This window comes from Pyrgilauda ruficollis, unplaced genomic scaffold (genome assembly GCF_017590135.1).
Source record: "Pyrgilauda ruficollis isolate IOZ18807 unplaced genomic scaffold, ASM1759013v1 scaffold12, whole genome shotgun sequence".
NCBI lineage: Eukaryota > Metazoa > Chordata > Aves > Passeriformes > Passeridae > Pyrgilauda > Pyrgilauda ruficollis.
In genome coordinates, this window is record NW_024510321.1 from 12,831,462 (window position 1) to 12,852,157 (window position 20,696).

Consider the following 20,696-nt stretch of genomic DNA (forward strand, 5'->3'; position numbering starts at 1 on the left):
AGGTTCCAGATGCCAGCTGACATGCCATGTGCCCAGGCTAATCACCTCTGCATCAGCAGGACTCATTAGCTTTGGCACAGCTCTGCTCTTACACAGCTCTGCAGCACCCAGCTCTGGTGACCACTCAGTGCCAGGGAGAGACTGTTCCATGCTGTCCTAACCCAGGGCAGACATTCCTGATGCTCCCTCCACATAAATCACCTTCATGCAGGACTTTTTCAAATATAAACATTGGCTGTCATGAGCCAAGTATTTGAGCCTAAGAAGCACATTAAAAACCCTTCCAAGCTTATTCTGCCAGCCCTCATGGTGGAACAACTATATTTTCTACTCTTCTAACATGAAAATTTTGTAAAATTTTCCTAGATGTAGTTAAGATGCATTTTTTTTTTTTTTCAGAAATGCAGAGCTTTATCTTCTCCAAAGGAGACAAAAGCTATGAGGGTGACAAACATGCCTCATACACAACTGGAGAGGGCTTTTTTTTGTTGTTTTCTCAAACTGCAGTTAGTTTGCAAAAGGACAGACAAGATCACACCAGTAGGAAGAAATCAGCTCAGAACCTAAAAAGTGCATGCAGATTCCATAAAACACAGACAACAATCATTCTCTAAGCAAACTGGGAAGCAGAGCAAAGACTATGTTAGCTCAAAGATTTCAAAACAAGATTAAGAAAATAGTTACCAGTTTATTTTTTTTCCATTGCATCTATCAGAATTAGAAATTTAGATGAGATCAGAAAAGTGAATTCAGTTTTAATTACAAGATATTTACATTTTCAAATATGCATTTTGGGAATATAACCTCTAGTTATCTATTTTCAGAGCTCTCTTTTGCTTCTTCCTGGAAAAACCATACTTGCATCTCAAAACCCCCCAACATTCCAATGAAAAGTTAATTGTAGAAAGTATTTTTGAAAATATATTCCCATTGAGCTTGCTTTCAGAGTCAACTCTGATTTCATTTGCTAGGTTCAGAAAGATGACACAACATGCTTCCTCTGATTTTCCTTGCTTGAAAAGCATGTTTGCTGTGTAAGGCTGACAAAGTAACATGACTGTCACTTCTTCCCATCTGCTTCAGCCCTTTTCTGTTCACCACCTTACTGGCCCCCAAACAAGTCAGTGACACAATCATTAAGGAGACCATGCTGTGACAGTGACTGGCACGTGGAGAGTGAATGGAAAAGGGACTATGTAAGGTCTGGAAATCTTGCTTAAATAAATCTGTCAAGCATTTATTACTACTTCATGTGCAAGCAAAGTAGGCATAAAGTACAATTATAATCTGTACAGCCTTGAACCAATATGTTTAGATAAATTCTGCTTTCTCACTATCCTGTTATTATAAAATATAGAAAATGTATAATCATGAATGAAGCATATAGAAAGAAAAGGGTAGGAACTTTCTAACACTCAGATTTATCCAAATACAAAGAAATACAACATGCACAGGAGTTGTGCTTCACTGTTAAAGTGATTTCTTTCTAAGCTGTAATGCAAAGGGACTGCTGTTTCTGCTATTGTGAAAAGATCTAAAAGACCACTTTTAGGCCACCTTATGCTGAGGCTTTACTAAAAAGGCATTCCTTTGCAGTTCCAATTAGATGAAGTATTCCAGAACAGGAAGCCAAATTTCACTGCACATTAAATAATTTCTCTCTGACTTCCTGAATTTCAAAAGTATTCTGCTTTCAGGGAAAAAAAATACAGACAAAAATCAATGCCCCTCCCATAGGAAAATGACAGACTATGTCCTCAATAATAACAGAAATATATTGTGCTTTCAGGAAAGAGCCTGAAAACTGCACATGACAAAGCTCCAAAATGCTCTGAAAATACACCTAAAGCAAAATGATGTGTGTCTCAGTTTTTTACACCTTTGATCAGGAATTTACTTTTAGGTACAACATGTAATACTCTAGTGGAAGTGACCCACACTGTGAAAGCTACAACTTGCACTAGGCAGGAAGTCGATATACTCTCAAATTACTTTAAAAAAGAAGAAAACCATACCAAAAATTTGAACACTTCAGGGAATGTTCAATGTCAGAAGGCAGCTTCCTGACAAACTTTTTCCTGTGTGTGTAGCTCAGAGCAAAGGAAAGTCCAGCCTTTATGGTATCTTACGCTGAAGCTGCTTTCTCCAACAAAAAGAAATGCAGAAGAGCTATGATGGCACTTACCTGTTCAACTTCTCCAAGAGTGACTGGCTGGGTCTGGTAACGAGCATTCATTCTCCTGTGCCTCATATCTCCCCGATTCCTGGTGGAGATGGCCCTGGATACTGGTTGAGACAGTTTGTTAAACAAAGCCATCTTTTCTGCCAAGCTTAAGGTGGAAGAATCTGGTTCCTCAGACTGATCTTGCCCCATCGCCTCTTTGGCTGCTCTTATCTCCTCTTTAGCTAAAATTTTTTGGTGTGCTGATGCCTGCAAGCTGAAGAAGCAGAACTGGAAATTAGTTTTGAAGAAGCCATTGTGCAGTTTTAAAATCTCAACCTGATAGAAGCAGAAGATCTGCACGTGAAGCACAATAGCCAATGTAATGTAGCAGCCTAAGTGGGTATGCAGTGGTTCAACATTGGCATGATGAATTCTAATTCAACAGCTGAAGATTTAAAAAAGAGTTACATTTTCATTCATTAATTAATTTGGGACACAACATTTTTTACAAGGGAACTCAAGACTGAAGAGAGATTTTACAGACAATCTCTTTATACAGAGCACAGAGCTATAGAGAGACATTTAAGATGCCTTTAAGGTCCTATAGTGCAATTTATATAAAGTTCAATTTTATTGAAAGCAATTTGTGGACCATCTATGATAAAAACATTTAAAAGACAGACTTAAACTCCAAGTTTGTGCTGCTTTTAAGTTAGAATAAATTGTAATGACTCTTCTAATCCGAAGTGGAACAGAATTCAGACTGTCTTTTGTTTTGAATTATCTGTGATAAATCAACAACAAAAATTGGTTTTGAAACACAGTCCATTGATTTTGAAAATTGACCAATGCTGAAGGCAGACATTTTCATTCATAAAAGCTGTAACCGCATTTGTCTCTACAATAATGTATTTTCTTCATCTTTACTATAAAAGATTTTATTGTTCAACTTCTTTCACATTTACAGAATTAGAAATATTCTCTAATTATTTTTTTCTGTCATGGTCTCTGCTAAAATTCTCATTCAGAGTAGTATTCTGCAACTTTACCTATAGGTGGTGCAATTTCTTATATTTCCTTTAATTTTGCAAGCTAAAAAAATACATGTAGAGACAGACAAAGGACATGTACTGCTTGTGAAATCAAGCACTGAGCTGTGCTATTTTCATCTCAGGATGACACCACCATACAAAAAAAAATTACAAGAGCAAAGAGGGTTCTGCTGTGTTTGCTCACATGCAAATTAATTTCTTTCAGAAGAAGAATAAGCTTCTACAACAGGTTAAGTGTGGTTAGAAGGGTCTTGAAAACAGACGCTTGACAAAAAAAAAAAAGCTGCTTTGCTTTATCATGCAAACATTAATGAAGTTGACGAATGTTTTAAATATGCTTGAAACAAGTATTCACTTGACACATTAAAAAGGCATTCAAGACTTTAAAGATGCATCTGCTATTGAGGAATCTTGTGCTCCATGTAACATGCATGTTTACCCCCCCAGTACCTGGTAGGTTGTACAGTGCTCTTAACTACAGTGGGACTAGGTACTCTTGTCACTACTGTGTGGGTATTCACAGAACGTGAAGCAGGGGTAGTTTCACTTTAAAGAATTGCCAAGGAGGGAATTCACAGGGAGAGAGAAGAAAAAAGCATTAAGAAAAGCAATACATTAAGTGTTAACTACAGAAAAGACCAAACCAAAACAAAACAGAAAAAAAAAACCAAACAGCAATCATTTTTAATTAACTGAGTTATCTGCTGTGACATTTGCAAAGCAACTCCAAATACCTTGAAAGAACTAAAAACCTAAAGGAGCAAACAGGCTGTCTCATGAAGTTATTCTTAACCCATAAAGTAAGTTAACAGCTGACCATTAGGTGAACATCCATTCAATTCACTGTTGTTTAATTTCCCCCCACCCAAAATGATTTTCCCTTTTTCAGGAAAATGTCATGATATATGAGTACAGTGCAAGAAAAGCATTTCCAAAAAGTACCATTGCGATTTCAGGGTGTAAAAAGTTTTCCCCAATACATATGCATTCCATAAGAAATTGTGCGGATTTCCCTCAGCACAAACTATCTTATTCATTTGGGTTATGAAACAATGCTGTGATTAATCTCGTTTTCCTAATCCACAGGTTCCTGCCAAATTACAGTTCATACAAGTTATGCTTTACTAGTCCCTCTACATTTAAAAAGGAATTTCAATATAGCTTCCCCTGTGGCTCTCAAGGCCCTTAGCAATAAATGTTTTCCTTGCTACAAAGTTATAAGCTCCACAGATATGGAGCTTATTCCCAGATTTGAAGGCAGGAGCCAGGGGTAAAGCCAACACGTGCACCAGACTTACGTGGCTGCAATGACCACCTCCTCACTGGTGATGGGCTGTGTGTGAGACCTGTCCTGCAAGCGCCGCAGCCTTCTCTCTACTGCCGAACTTCTGGTAGGCGGTTTGGGAATATTTTTCATTTCAAATGATTTTTCCATTTCCTAAAAGGACATATGTCATAATTAAAACCATGGAAGAAAAGTTCTGAAACAATACTTTTTTCTTAGCTTTCTTGCATGCACAGCAGTGAAGTTCCCAAATGCTCATCTCTGAATTAGAAGTGAGATGCAACCACACATTATGCATGGAGATAAAATTCACTACCCACTCTCTCTAAATGACATTCTTAAATCAGGCTTTAGAGCAACAGGTCTACTGTGTAGGTAGGGAATGAAGTAAAAAACAAAAGTTATGTAGCTTGAACTTGGTTAACTGCATTATACTTCATTCTAATGCACTTTGGGTTCCTTCAACATCTTGTATTTCAAATATTTCATTCAACCTGCTATTTAGAAAATGCAATACTCACTCTAAAAAGGAGTCTCTTTGCAGCTACGCTTAGTTTAGCTCGGTCATCCAATTTTTCTTCATCTACACAAAGAGAAAAAAAAAAGGAGACTGAACATAGAGAATCAATCTCATATTAAGAACAATGTTTTTAAAATATGAATAATTACAAATCAGAAAATAAGCGGTCTGTTTCTCACATTTAACAAAAAACTTATTGTGAACCCAGCTGTGTAAACTTTACCTGTTTTTACACATATTGCATCAAATGAGCAATACAGTCTGACATGTAGTCTGACATGATTTGCAAACAAAAGACTTGTCTTCAGGACAGTTCAAGTCATTTCCAACTATTGCATCAGTCTATGAAAACACACGGACTAAGAAAATAAAGACTGCCTTAAGGGTGAGTGAAGAGTGCTGAACATCTATCTTCGACTAGCTGGCCATTCTGATTACCACCTTGTGTCCACATTTCTCAGAGGCTAAATTGGTATCCTCAGGAGCTGAAATCAGCATCCTCCAGATCCAAGAGCCAGCATCTCAGAGCTGCAAGGAATATCAGCTTTCAAATAGCATAAGGCATTATATCTAAATATAGCTACTCATGAGATTACCTACTTAATTTGTGCCACACTTGCCAAAGGGGACAAAAGGGAAAGAGAAGCAAGATGGCAGACTGAATTCTGTAATTTAATAACTTGCATTTTGCAACTTCCTTAGCCAAAAAACATGTTAGCAACATCAGTTTCACAATAACCTAAAGGCTTTCTTTAAATTATAAGTCATAGACCAGTGATTAAATCTGACCAATGATTAATTTTTTTCCCAACAACTAGCCTACTTATTGTCTAAATTAGGATAAAACCCAACCCCAACTATATTGGAAAGTTTCAAGCCATTCTCCACTTGACTCCCATTTGAAGTTTGGTATCCACAGACTGACTTTTGGACTGAAATGAGTTTGAAATCAAGTCTGTAGTAGATATGGCCCAAGGAAAAGGGGTATTTCAACTATATATCATAGGTAAAGATATTTTCAAGTGGATTTTGTTTGCATTATCAAACAGTTCAGTCAAAACAAAATAAAACACATCAGATCCCATTTCTTCCTTGGAAAACAGTACAGGAACATACCGTCAGCAGTTGGTATTTCTGCATACAAAATTGACCTAGTGAAAAATTATCAAACAGAAAAAAGTTAGCTGGAAACAAGACATCAAAAATAAAATTCAAATTCAATCTGAAGTAGCAGGACCTCAAAGTCTTAAGTGTTTTTCAAGTTTCAGCAGTGTCCACTTGGGAACATCCTTTAATAAAGCATAAATGCAAGCAATTGCAGCCAAACTTAAATACAGTAAAGGAAAATTATTTCTAGTTTACCTTGCAGAAAGTAAGAGTCTATGATTTGCTGCCAGCTTTTTAACATAAAATAGGTACCTTTGGTAGTTTACAAAGAGAGTAAATGATAAAGCAGAGTAGATGAAAAGGAAACCCTTTATATAAAACCAAAAGTGTTTAACATTCAAATCAGACAGCTACAGTACTTTATGATGATTCACTGTTCGCTATTTCAAATGGGAGACATTTGCAACAAATTGGTTTTGTTGGAGGGTGGGGGGTTTGGGTTTCATTTTATAAGAAGCTATAATAAATACTTGATTGTTTTTAAAGACAAACAATAACCTTGCAAAACGTTTATTCTAACAGATGAACAAATCTTGTCCCAACCTTGTTAATATCCACCTGCGCCAGAATGCTTCACAGAGCTACGTACGTGCCTACCTATCTGTCTCCTTTCGTTCTGCTGATGTTATGGGTTGAGTTTTAAATCTCTCAGAAGTCTTTCTATTTTCACCAGGAGTGAAATAGCGCCTTGCCTTTCGTGGCCCACGGTCCCCATTGGCAGACACAGTACTACCTGCTGCCGACATCTCAAACCGAGATTCACTTTCAAATCGCACGACAGAGAGCGCATAGGAAAGAAAATAGGAGAGAGAAGTAAAACACAGATGTAAGCATCTCAACAACTCCCCAGAGATCACTCTGCATGCTCCTCCGGGTCCATGCGCAGACGAACGCATTCCAGCTACCCCACATCACAACTCCCAGTAGCAAGCAGAAGCACAAAAGCAGGGTTCAAACCATCTCAGCCTCCAGTACACACTGGTGAGAGCTAAGCTGTGTGCTTTAAGTGCCGAACGACAACTGCTGTTGAGTGGGTGTAATTTTGCCAAGGACGTGCAAGTTTCACACGAAAATACGAGTGAAATGTCACCTACAGTTCCGTTTTCTTGTTGGCATTAGCAGACTCCAGAAAGACATTACGGAGCTGGGCAACAGAGACTTTTGTGTCAACCATGCCAATCTCACCATTTGGTGGATTTGCTTCCATGCTCTCCTTGCTTTTAAAAGGCTCTAGCTTAGTAGTCACAGTATAGTCAGACATGGAGCGAGTCAGGACCTTATGCTTTGTTGTTGACACTTTCCAAACAGGAGCCTTTGCCTTGTCAGGCTGCAATACGGATCCGCTCTGTATGTACATAACAGCTTCACTCCTTTCTACGTTCTCAGGGGTCTTAAACTGCTGCTCTGGGGCCTGTCTCTTATTGCATTCCAACTCCCTCTGAACTTCTGAGTTAACTTTCGGCTTGCTTGCAAAGGAGGAACTCCCCACAGGGGTCTCCAATTCTCCTCCACCGAAGAGGCCTTCGTGGTTCTTCCCTTGCTTGCGAATCTCAGATGGCAGAATGGGCCTTCTGCCTTTGGAGGCCTGTTCACCCTCCAAGGAATCTTCTTCAGCAGGTTTTGCTCCGTAACCAGGTGCTTCTTTCTTTTCACTCTCTGATGCAGTGGCTGCTGAGGACTTTGTTCCGAGGCTAACGCTGTCTGTCGGGAGCAGGCTGCCAGCAGGGGTGTTTGCTGGCTCTTCTGTTGCCATCAGCTGAGCCGTGTGAGCAATGCCAGCAGGCTGGATATAGCCATGGATTGGCTGGCGGACGGAACTGACGGGCTGATTTATAACCCTATCAAAGGCAGACGTTTCTGTCTGAAGAGGCATGTAGTGGGCTGGCACTGGATGGGATTTTCTCTGAGATACTGTGTCTGTGACAAATTCAGGGCTTCCACGAGCACTTTCCTCTTTCACCAATTTCTCTCTAACTTTTACTCTTTAAGAAAGAAAAAGGATTAAAGCTGTGAACAGCAATACCCAATCTGGAAAGGAACACAGACACCTACTGCGGGTACAGACAGCAACATTGTAGTAAAATAAAAATCAATGCATTAAAACAAAGCAATCTTACGATGCAAACCCTTTCTCCCCCCAGGTCTTAGCAGCAACACTGCTGAAAAACAGTCAAGTGATTCATGGGCCATGGACATGCATGACTCCTGAGAAGGTAACTGTGCAAGCTCTGGGAACATACAGCATGTTCTCATGAGATCACAAGTGTGTTTGCCAAACAGCACATACCCATAGTCTCAAAAAAACAAGATGATCAAAACTGCTTTTTATATTATCAGAGTGTTTGGTTCAGCCTGAAATTGCAAATTCTACTGGCGGTTGTGTATGCAGTCAGATGTTTGAAGATGTCTAAACACTCAGAAGCTTACGTCATACCAAGATGTTGTTGCATTGGGGAAAGGGATGAAAAAAACATGTTATCACCACCTAGCCCTTCAGATATTTTGCCAGAGACTGGTTTACTTGTGTTTTTGTATATAATTTAAGACATCTGAAAAATCACATGTAGTGTAACCTGTTTCAGTAAGTGAATAAATACATTGAAAGGGCAGGTCCTAAACCTGAAAGCAAAACTATGGCATGGCTGTTGCTCTTCAGAGAGCTTGCAGGGAAAAAGGCATTTAAAAACTGAAACAGGCATTCTGTTTGAAAATGGTTTATTACATTCTAACATGCAAAACTTGCAAAAAAACCCCTCGTTCCCAAAAGTTACCTTACTTCAGTGTGTTTTCTGGAAACACCTCTGGACTTGTGCAACATCCATGCAAAACAGTTTTATTTAACCTTTCTAAACAGAACACAGCAGCACAGTGGGAGGCAAACACGCGCAGCCGGGGGCAGCCTTTGCTCGGGGGCTACTGCTGCAGGTAAAGCTCTCCAGCACTTTCACAGCCTCACCAAGGCTCAGACACCTCACAGGGTGAGTGTCTGTAGATAACACACACAGTATTAAAAATGAAAGCCCTGTACTTCCTCCCATCCCAAATGGATATGAAAAAATAATTTTAATTTTGAGGAAAGAGAGAGAGTCAAGCTAGGAAACTAATGTTTGAAAGTAAGTAATCCAGCTCAAAGTATGTGCAATTCCAGGCTTGCTACCAACAGACTTTTTGGAGTTTACATCATTAAGAAAAAAAGAAAAAAAGTAATATTTAGGGGGAAAAAAGGCAAATTATCTAAGAGAATAATTCAGGATATCCAAAGTTATTTGAAACACCACTCTTTCTAACATTTTGGTGCTTCTTACCTCTGAAGATTGATGTACTTGTCAGGGAAAGTTGCTTAAGCACATAAAGTGTATTAAGTCTGAAGAAGAATGCTTCGAACTACATGTACCAAGCATTCTCCAGAACATCCACACCAATGTTAGTACTGGGTTATGGGTATTACTTTAATCAGGAACATGAAAAACAGTCTTCTGGCAATGCTTTTCATGGTGGGCTTACTGTACACGTTACCAAACCAGGAGAAAACAGCTGCCTGTAGCTTTGATCACTATTTTGTTTTACTTTTCCATTTTTTTTTTTTTAATTTCTCTTGTACCATCTCCTTTGGAATTCAAGGAGTTACTTGTAGGGAATGCTAAGATGGAATGGTGTACAGTATAAAAATATAATGAGATAAAATAAGAAGTTATAAAATCTAGTAGAAGCCAGAATGATAGTAACTGTGGAAGAAGCTTGGGGAATTTGTACTTCTTCATCAAAACACCAATTGGTTCTAAGTTAGAATAAAAGCAGATGCTTCAGAAAAGTTTCACAGGCTTTTTATTCACAAAAAAACCCACTTTCTTACTTGCTGCTGTTAAAGGAAAATTAAGGGCAAGTGTTAAATGTAGACAGCAAAATGAAAGAAAGGAGGGGGTTTGTAGTCTGATTGTTAGCCACACAGCTATGTTTATGATACCTGGAGGGCCAGCTGATAAGTGAGGATGTGTCCCCTTCTGAATCTTTCTGAAGAAACCATTCAGGTTTTGCTTTCCCTGCACTACTACAGAAAACAGAACTTCAGATAATTTCTGAGATCTCAATACATGCTCCCATTATTTCTCCCAATCTCCCTTCCCCACTGCTTTTCATTTTTGATTACTCAGTTGCAGAGGTCTGTTCGAGAAAACAAAAGCAATGCACACTATGCCAATTCAAAGGTGATAAACTGTGAAAGAAATTATTATATAATCCCACAAACATATACAAAGTATGCCAAGGGGTAAAGATTCTGCAGGGGTAACTTTGGCCAAGTGCACATTGCCCAAAAATTGAGAAGTGAAAGCAACTACACAACCTTATTTTTGCGTTTGTCATTGCAGGTCAGTTTGTGTAAGGACATCTGAAAAAGTTGTTAAAACCATTCCTTTAATTTGTGATTTAAAGTAGAAAAGACTGCTGCAACCAAAACAAAGGAGCAATAGGAATTTAATGAAGTGAAAAATTCACATGCCTACATCATATTTCCTAAGAAATTCTCAGGAGTATCTGGAATCCCTCTGTCCTCTTGTAACCCTGTATCACAGAGCTTCAGAAATGCCCACCTGGTTAGCACAAGTCAAAGACACTGTGTCACTGGGTGACTTGGAAAAGGAAAAACTTAAGAAAAAAAGTGACCCCTAATTTAATCTTGCCTTGACTTTATTCTGTTCACATTTTGGAGCTGAAAGCATAAAAAGAAAGAAGAGCTTTTAAAAGCCCTGCAGCAGTGCAAGAAAGGGTGTTTGCAGGCTGCCTACATAAAGTTTCTCAAAAACTTTCCCAATGCTCACCTTCAATCCCCCAGCAACAGCAGAACACATCAAGTACTTTTAACCTTGCAAGCACAGCCTCTCCTGCCACATTACCGTTTACAAACTCACTCCCCAGAGGTGACAAGCAGCCAGGATGCTTTCCATTACTTATAGCTACGTCTGAAAAAACTTTTCCATTGGAGAAGAGCCATTTGGGATAAAAACCCCAAATTAAGCTTCAGGTCATATACTTAAATTTTGCTTAGCTACTCTTTCATGAAGAATAGTTGAAAAAGGTTAAGTCAATAACTGTTCTGGAGATAACAGTGTATTTGATGCAAGTAAGTTTAAATTTGAGAACTCACCCACTGTTGTCATTGAATCCAAATCTATCTTAGAACATCAAACACCAACTGTTGAAACACCTTCTGTTTTTGCAAACATTTTTGAATCCCTAACGGAACTGACCAAAGAGGAGGCGAAACCTTTTCACAGAAGCTGACTAGAAACAGCTAGCTGGAATTGTTTTGAAGCACAGGAACTTCCTTCTCTCTTAATGTGTACTTTGGCACAATTTTATAGTGGGCACGGCCCAAGCAGCAATTATTTGTACTTGATCATTCATCCTTTGAAGACTGCAATCAGAAGAACGTAAGCCACCTTTTGAATTTAATCAGCCATTTCAGGAGCCAAATGCAGGCAATGTCAAATGATACCTTCTCAGTGATGGGTAACTGGATTAATTATTAAATCTTAGTACTGAAGTCACAAAAGCTTTCATATATATTCCAAAGTGATCTGCATTTATTTTCCAATTTAAACTCAGGAAATTTAAATTTAACAAAACCAATTTTATAGCCTGCATATAATGTGGAACTGACTTCAGAACAGCAGTCACATGAAAAACTGGAGTTAGCCTTTTTTTCTCTTGTGCAAATAGCTTTACAGCAGACCACCACAGAGTAACTTTAAATGGACTGCATGGACACAATGACTTTTTTACCACTCAGAATCAGGGACAAGAGTTTCAGAGAGGTTATTCTTACATCTCTGAATATCATACCAGGGAGTACACACTGGCACTGGAAGTGTCAGAGGTATTAAAGAATGGGGTCTTGGCAACATGGCCTTTAAAATACCAGCAACTGCCTACATGTGTATCCAAACAAGAGACCAAATCCCACATTTAAGTTCTTGGCTGCTTTAAGTACTACACCATATCTTGGTCGGTGCAGATGGTTTCCTTCAAAAGATGGAGAGACAGCAATTAGGAGAAATTTGTTTTATGCAAATACTGACCCAAGCCTCATCCAGAAAAAAAACCTGAAATTAGAGATAATGCAGTCAGCAATTTGTATTATGTTATTGCTCACAGAATAGTTTGAGTTGGATTGGACCTTTAGAGGTCATTTAGTCCAATCTCTCAGCAATGGGCAGGGACACTTCAACTAGATCAGGCTCCTCAGAGTCCCATTCAACATCACCCTGAATGCTTCCAGGGATGGGGCATCTACCTTCTCTATGAACAACCTGTGCCACTGTTTCACCAGCCTTTTTGTAAAAAATTTCTTCCTTATATCTAGTATCAATCTACCCCTCTTTTAGTTCAAAACCATTCCTCCTTGTCCTATCAGAAAGGAGGAATGTTCCTGTTAAAAAGTCTGTCCCAATCTCATGCTCACCTCCTGCAGCACTGAAAGGCTGAAATCAGATCCCCCTGGAGCCTTCTCTTTTCCAAGCTGAACAACCCCAACTCTCTCAGCCTTTCCTCATAGGAAAGGTACCCCATCTCTCTGATTATTTTTGTGTCTCTCTTCTGGACTTGCTCCAACACTCCCTGTCTTTCCTGTGCTAAGGATTACAGACACAGTATTCCAGGTGGGATCTCAAGAGAGTGAAGTAGGGGGGCAGAATCACCTCTCTCAACCTGCTGACCATGATCCTTTTGATGTGGCCCAGGACACATTTAGCCTTCTGGGCTGCAGGTGCACATTGCCAGCCCACGTCCAGCCCCTCATCCACCAGTTACCCAAAGTTCTTGGCAGAGCTGCTCTCAATCCCTTCAACCCCCAGCCTGTACTGGTACTACCAGGGCTTGCCCCAGCCCAGGTGCAGGACTTTGCACTTGGCCCTACAAAAGCCCTCATGAGACTCTGATGAGACCACTTCTCAAGCTTGTCCACATCCCTCTGGGTGATTATCCCATCCTTCAGAGTGTCAACCACACCACTCAAATTGGTGCCATATGCAAAACTGCTGAGGGCGCACTCAACCCCCTGGTGTCATTGAGGAAGACACTAAATAACCCTGGTCCCCACAGAGACTCTTAAGGGACACCACTTGTCACTGATGTCCATCAGGACTCTGAGCTGATGACCACTACTCCCTGGATGCAGCTGTCCAGCCAATTCCTCATCTACTGAACAATCTATCCATAGCTCTTCAATTCAGAGAAGGATGCTGGGGGGAACTGTGTGCTCTTGCAGGAGCACAGACATCTGTAGCCTTTCCCTTGTCCACTTATGTAGTCACTCAACCATAGAAGGCAACTAGATGGGTCAGGCAGGACTTGCCTTGAAGAAGCTGTGCTGGCTGTCTCGAATCACCTCCCTGTCATCCATGTACCTTAGCATAGCTTCTGAGAGGATCTGTTCCATGATCTTCCCAGGCACAGAGGTGAGCCTGACAGGGCAGCAGTTTCCAGTATCCTCCTTTCTACCCTTTTTAAAGATGGGTGCAATGTTTCCCTTTTTCCAGTCACTTGGGACTTCACCTGACTGCTCAGATATCATGGAGATATATCAGCCAATTCCCCCAAGACTCCAGGATAAATCTAATTGAGCCCTGTAGCCTTATTTTTGTTCAGTTTCCTCAGACAGTCAGGAACATGATTTTGTTCTTATAGTGGGAGGGACTTTGCTCCCCCAGCCAGCACCCTGCTGTCCACCCACTCATGAGGTGTAGAAAGAGAGGTTGCTATTGAAGGCTGAGGCAAAAAAGTAGCTGAGCCTTCTCCTCATCTGCTTTTACTCATTTTACTTTGACTTTTCATATCCAGCTAACATACCTGTAGAAGTCCTTGCTATGCTTTGCATCCCTTGCCAAGTTCAGTTCCAGCTTCACCTTGCCCCTCCTAACCTCATCTCTGCACAACAGGTAAGTGTCTCTATACTCTTCCCAAAACACCTGTCTCTGCTCACTAATGTGCATTTACTTCTTTAATAATCCATGTTGGTATCTTTCCTTTTTTTTCCTGATTTCTCACAACTGGGAACTGAAAAGCTCTTGTGCCCTATGGAAAGCATAAATGGTTGAGTTTATACCAGTTACCTCAGTTTCTTAAAAACAGTCAACACGTATGTATAAAATTAAGTTCTCATTTACATAATTTTTAGTTGCAACATTTTAAGTTAAGGTTTTACAGTTATTATTTTCTATCTATCTGCCTACCAAGAAATTAAACACTCACACTTAGAGAAAATCATACTTAAAAAATTCTTAGTCACACATTATCTTAAGTCATCATAAGAATTTGACAGTATTTCTATACCACACTGAGAAATTGTAATGTAAAATTAGTGGAAACTAATTTTTTTTTCCTTTTGGGAGAATCTGGTTACCCTATTACCATAGCAAATTTGTCAAGTCTAAAGCAATTCAGCATAGAATTTTATCTCTCCCCTCTGCCCCTTCATGCACATAGATGCCTGATATTATCTGAAAAATTGACTACTACAGTTCAAAAAGGTTTTTACACTTTCACATCAGGAAAACAAATCAACTATTATTTCAGCTAAGACACTCTTCAGCTTTCAAGTTTGAAAACTATTTTATTTTGGCAGAAGGCATCATAAAGATATTCAAATCTTCACTGAGAAACAGCTTGCCTCTACTTGGAAGCTCCCAGCCAACAATTACAAGATATAGAAGAAAGAAAGTTAAAGACTTGCTCTAACAGGTTATTAAAAAAAAACAAAAAACAAAACCCAAGGGGATTTAGAACCATAACTCCTTCAATTTCTAGTTTGTGTCCTCCCCACAAAGGGCCTAATTTTAGCAAAAATTCCATAAATATAAAGTGAAACCAAGGACATAGCTAATTAGAGAAATACATAGCCACTTCCTTGTATCAGGCACACACTGATACAATAAACTCAACTAATCCAGCCTGAGACATCCAAAGCAACTAAATACATTCTTCAAGGGTAATAAATACATTCTCATTAATACTGTAGACACTGATGCAGAAGCTGATTAAGGTAAAGGAATCTACAGTAAAACAAAAAATAGAAATCATACTTACCTTTGTCTGCTGTTACTGTGCAAGGGCTGGTCATTCTGCAAGTGGGTGGGTGAGGCTGCCCGCTTCGGTGAAGAGAGGGACTCTCGGGGGGCTTGCTTTGGTGGTATTGGCACTTCATTATAGCAGGAAGAGTCTCGTCCAGAAAGTGAAAGGGAGACAGAACTATCCAAGGTTGCTGAAGGGTCAGAAGGCTGTCTAATGGCACTGTCATCTGCTTTTCTAACACCTTTTTCATTTGAGAGGCCATCTTTATCTTCACGGCTGGAGTATTCTTTGGAATCAGAAATCACACTCTTTGATGCCTTCGTCTCAGTCCTGGAAAAATAGAGGGTGCCATAGTCCTTGTTTTCATCATCTTGCCTTTCACTTTTCACTCCCTTTCTTTCCACGCTGTCAGGATCTTTCCTTGCCCGTGTATATCTGGATGAGTAGTCAGAATCCAAATCAGACTCAAGAGATAATCCATACTTTTCTGCCAGCTGGCGTCGCCTCTCTGCCTTGTACCTAGCTATTCTTTCTGCTTTTGACTCCAGTTCCTGGACATCCATGTTTGCTGTACTGTACAAGGGCTCTGTATTACCTCCTGTGGTTTCTGATCGGTATCTGGATGATCTGGGATGTTTCTCTACAGAAGAATCTGAAGTTTCCTCCTCTTCATTTGATCTTCCTGTCAAAAGTGCAACATACATGAGCAAGTCCTTCCCAAAACTCCAGGTACCCCACCCACCACTCAAACTGATTAAACTAAAAGCTTTCCATTTTCTTACAAATCAAAGTGAATGCAGAGACACATTATATTTTTGCACTTGTGTCTCCAAAAGCACACACAAACAATTAGAAAATATGTATTAGGAATAATTCTTTAATAAGTAATAGTTCTCAATTGAATAGTTATTTTAAAGCAATAAGAACAATCAACGTTTTTCAAGTAAGACAACTGGAGACTTAAAAGGCAAATTTAAAAAAACCCAAACAACCTGACAGAGCTCTTCTGTAGAAGAGCTTTGAGGCTGATAGTGTAGCAAACATGAAGTAATTCAGCAGTGCAAGATGGACTGCCATGTGCCACTTACCTAAGTGGGGGCTGTATGGGTCAGTTGCACGCATATATCTTGGTGTATCTTCCTCTAGCAAACGATGTGTGACTGATCCCGGGCAGTTTTGTAGAAGCATAGGTTGTGTATCATTTTCAATTCCCTCTAAGCGCCTAGCTATTCTTTCTTTCCTGAAAAATATGTAAAAAATGTGAAAACAGGCATCTTGAAGATTCAAGGGCAGAGTTCTTCGAGGAGGTAACAAAACAAGTTGTGTGTTTTGTTTTACAGGCCAAACACTTTTTTTCCTTTACCTTTTCATTTCCAAAAAATCTCGGTTGTTTGGTTCAAACAGTTTTCTTAATTCTGAAACTGAGACAACAAAAGATTATGTAGCTTATAAAACAGTAAGTTTCAGAAACTTGCTAAAATGCTTTAGAATAAGAAGGAACAGTCAAATAAAGTTCAGTGGTTTGAAATAGCTTTTGTGAGGAAATGAGCATTTTCCTCTTGTTTTCCTAGTTTATTAAGGCTGTGCTGTCAAAAGTGCATTAGGCACATAGGTGTGACCACCAAGTACTCCTCCCCTCCACATACTTCCAGGCTAACCCCAAATTTGCTATGCCCATCCTAGCAGTTTTCAAGATATAGTACATACTTGAAAAGTTGTATTTTGATTAGCTGAAGTCAAACTTATGTGCCCTAGTAACCCAATTCAAAACCAGGTAGCATGGAAAGTCTGCTTACCCTGCCTACTCAAAGGTCAGGGAGTGACCATGTTTAAAGAGAAGCAGTAAGGAAGAGGTCCTCTCTTCCTTACTTCCCTCCACACCCTTATATTGATCAAATCCCAAGAATCCCAGTGACTCATTGCTTAAGTGAAAATTACCATGCACCATCATAGTACTCTTGCATGGTTGATCACTTGCTACTTTGCTAACTTTCCCTTGTAGTTTTAATTGGACATACTTTCCTTCTTTTTCCCTGAACCCTTTGCTGGTGTTAAGTGCCAGCAGACAGCTGCCACAGTCCACAAAATTGTAGTGAACCAAGGGGAGGCACAACAGATGAAGTAATCCCTATATATACACACACATGTGCACGTGCAAACCACACTGCAGCAGTGAGTGCTACACAAATAAGTGCAGTGTGACTTCTTACCACCAGGAAGAGAAACTGCCCAGGCTGTCCAGGGAAGCAGTGGACTGGGGTGGGGTGTGCCTAACACACAGACATGCACATCCACACCCCTGCCCCTGTATTGCGGCCTTGGCAAATGTGGCACTGAACGCTGTGTGCACCTATTCTTGAGACAATGCACCTCTGGGTCTCTAACCCTGTTGACCCAGGGATCAAAAGTTAAAGCAAGTGAAAGTCTATGCCTGCTAAATTGGCAGAGATTGCCATCAGAAACACCTGATGAGTCAGGAGTGTCTAGCTGACATTGTTCCACTGCAGAGGTAAACCTATCAGCTTATTTTTCTTGCTACCAGATCTCATTGCTCTAGATACTTAAAGATCAATATTATTGAAACACTGCCCTTTTAAAGGTCAGATGCACCTTTTCTGCCTTCCCTCTACTGCAAGAACTTAACATGCACAGCTTGGTCAGGGTTCCAGCTCACTGACTCATCCAGGAAGTTTGCTGTACTCAATACCAGTCCTCACATCCCGTAGATACTCTTGACATTGACTGCCACATCAATCTCACAAGCTGTAAAGTCTGAAAGTAGGACTACAGATAAAATGTGGAGGATCAGCAAGAATTAACACATTGTGATCCTCAACCAACACCAAAGCAAAGATGAGCCCTTATGTTGTGTTTTCACAGATTTTTCTCTCAATGCATGAGCAGTTTCCACTGTTGCCCTGTCTACTCAAGCTGTGCTGGCAATGGAACTGTATTAAAGAGTGAACTTGCCCATTTGAAACCAGCCTTCATTTCAGATCCACACCAAAGGAAATGATTTCTCATAAAGACTTTGCTCTCACCTCCCCAAAACTATTGTTTAATTATATTCCATTAGCTATTAGAGTTTTTCTGTTCCATCTGTTGGCTATGTATATACAACATTTCAAAACAAAACCCATAATTATCTGTCTTCAGACAAGTAAAAGGCCTCCAGAGTTCAGAGTTACTAAAATCACATTCCATCCAAATCCTGATCCTATTTTTCTCCCCAGTCACCAGTCTATACAGTCACCAAAACCATCATCAGAGAACAGGTCTTTTACACAGCTTTAGTAAATCTCTAAAGCACAGCTTAATTTATTAGTGAAAGTCTTCTCTCCCCCCACCCCCAGAAAAGGAAACTTGACTATAAGTTGTCCACATACAAGAAATGTGGAACATCCAAAGAACTCCTAAAGCATTAGTTCAACACTCTCTTGCTACATGCTAGCTGAAGTTCCAGGGATTCTACTACCACTTTGCAGTCCTAATAAGAGCACTGGTCTCATGAAAAATGTCTCCCAACACCTCCCCAAACAACATGGGACAGAAATAGCATGGGACTACTCTATGCTGCCTTACACTTTTTCCAAGCTTGAGATTACAGAAGTAATTTCAGCTAAGTTGGACAACACCTGCAGAGTATTTTCGGGGAAAGCAGTTCCAGCAATATTCATGTTTTGCTAATGAGGGAGAAAGAACCACAAAGAAAGCAAAACCAAAAGAACACAAAATGAAGAAAATCTTCTAGTCTAGTTCTAGAAGAACTAGGCTAGTTTATTTTTGATGAATAAAATATTTTACTTTGAAACATAAAAACCAGTTGGAGACATTTCACTCCCAAGGACACTGGTTGGCCCTTGCAAATTTAGGTGACCAGGCTTCTCCTTTTTAGTTTACAATTTGAGTATGTTGGTGCCAGCTCCCATCTGACCATGTCATGTTTTCCCATGTGACCATCACAAGCAACACCATGGAAGCACTAAAAAACAGCAACACTTTTACCTAAAAAGTAGCACAAAAATCTGATTCAGCACATAAGAAAAGACTAAGAAGCTTAAAATAATTAATTTCACAGTAAAAGCTTCTTATCTAGATTACTTCATGGCAACACACTTTGTAAGCACCATTGGTCAGTTAAGGGCAAGAGGAAGAACAGCCACAGCTCAGAAACAGCTCTGAACTTGAGGCTTTATTTTAGGATATTGAGCAAGATGCTGTGGTAGGACACCCTCTGAGGTAATATGTCAAGAGGCATCTTAACTTTGGCAACTGTAGTCCTTCGAAACCAAATTTACTTTGGAATACCATTATTTAGGAAAAACAATATTGTTCTGTATGTTGACCCAGAATGAAAAACAAAAAGTAAATTTGGAGCACATCTTATATTTTAAAAACTCCTTAAATTAAGGTGGAATATTTCTTATAGAAATATATATTCATAGAAATCTTTCAGAAACCTGCTATAGAATATAAACATGTTTATGCTGAAAGCCCTTTCTGACAGCTCCAGAGGGGACTTTATGTAAATAAAGTTGCAGCCATGTAACAGCAGTCCTCTTTTCACAATACAGAGGCTGTAAATACTCAATTAAGCCTTCCAAAAGTTGATAATAGAGGGGGAGCATGTACACTTGTGAAGCCTGGATAGATATGGATCAAAAGGTTACCTGCCAGAGGATTAACTTATCAGAGATGGTAAATATCCATTGCAAAACAGGTACCACACATTTTCATTCTGAGGAAAATTTAACAGAACAGCAAAGCCTACCAGCCTCATTCCTACTTCCTCCTCTCGACAACTGGAAAGGTGATGGTCTTAAAACTAGGCTGGAAAAGCATTTATCTTCTGTTTATGCCAGCAAAGGTGTATTGATAGGTTCAATTCCCAACTGCAGGCCTCAGTTCAGTTTGTATCAGTTGAAAAGTAAACATATGCCTTCAATTTCTCAACATATGCAAACCTGGATCAAAATTAGGCTCTAGAAAATAACGTAGATTTTCAAAAAGCCCTGGTCTTTAAGTAGTCCTATTGGAATTAAACTAAAAGCTCTCACTGCTGTTTCTTAAGTCTGGTACACACCAAATATGATGTCTTCATAATGAGAATATTTTTTTGAGAAATAGAAACATCCTGGAATAGAAATTAGTTCACTGTGAAGCAACTTACAGATAAGATTTCTCAAGTGAAGGCTCAGTTAAGTTGCTGGCCACGTGACTATAAGGCTAAGTGTAAGGAATAATGAGGGACTATGGATTATTACTGTCTGGTGCTGTCCGAAGTCTGTATTGTATAAATGCACATCACTCTGTTCCATCATTCTGCCAACAATGTTTCTTTCTGAACATCTGTAATGATCATATTTAAAAGCAAGCATGTCACTTATATAGCACTTAAATGTTATGCTGGAAGAAGTGCTCCTTTCTAGAGGAACTCTGCAA

General features: G+C 39.6%; 1 protein-coding gene across 14 annotated transcripts in view; it reads right to left on the reverse strand.

Annotated features, from left to right (window-relative positions):
- The window catches only part of SVIL (supervillin), a 105,220-nt gene that overhangs the window by 37,824 nt on the left and 46,700 nt on the right, over nucleotides 1-20,696 (reverse strand). For 7 of the 14 annotated variants that reach the window (XM_041488671.1, XM_041488633.1, XM_041488653.1 and 4 more), the window contains exons 4-15: nucleotides 16,618-16,675; nucleotides 16,343-16,494; nucleotides 15,270-15,936; nucleotides 10,153-10,236; nucleotides 7,283-8,170; nucleotides 6,786-6,950; nucleotides 6,138-6,172; nucleotides 5,023-5,084; nucleotides 4,515-4,654; nucleotides 3,667-3,762; nucleotides 2,186-2,438; nucleotides 685-708 (exon numbers count right to left, since the gene is read on the reverse strand). In XM_041488671.1, the coding sequence (XP_041344605.1) occupies nucleotides 685-708; nucleotides 2,186-2,438; nucleotides 3,667-3,762; nucleotides 4,515-4,654; nucleotides 5,023-5,084; nucleotides 6,138-6,172; nucleotides 6,786-6,950; nucleotides 7,283-8,170; nucleotides 10,153-10,236; nucleotides 15,270-15,936; nucleotides 16,343-16,494; nucleotides 16,618-16,625 (2,574 nt within the window). In that variant the 5' untranslated portion in view covers nucleotides 16,626-16,675. The remainder of the gene's footprint in view (nucleotides 1-684; nucleotides 709-2,185; nucleotides 2,439-3,666; nucleotides 3,763-4,514; nucleotides 4,655-5,022; nucleotides 5,085-6,137; nucleotides 6,173-6,785; nucleotides 6,951-7,282; nucleotides 8,171-10,152; nucleotides 10,237-15,269; nucleotides 15,937-16,342; nucleotides 16,495-16,617; nucleotides 16,676-20,696) is intronic. The other 7 variants (XM_041488707.1, XM_041488607.1, XM_041488716.1 and 4 more) reach the window with 5 other exon arrangements.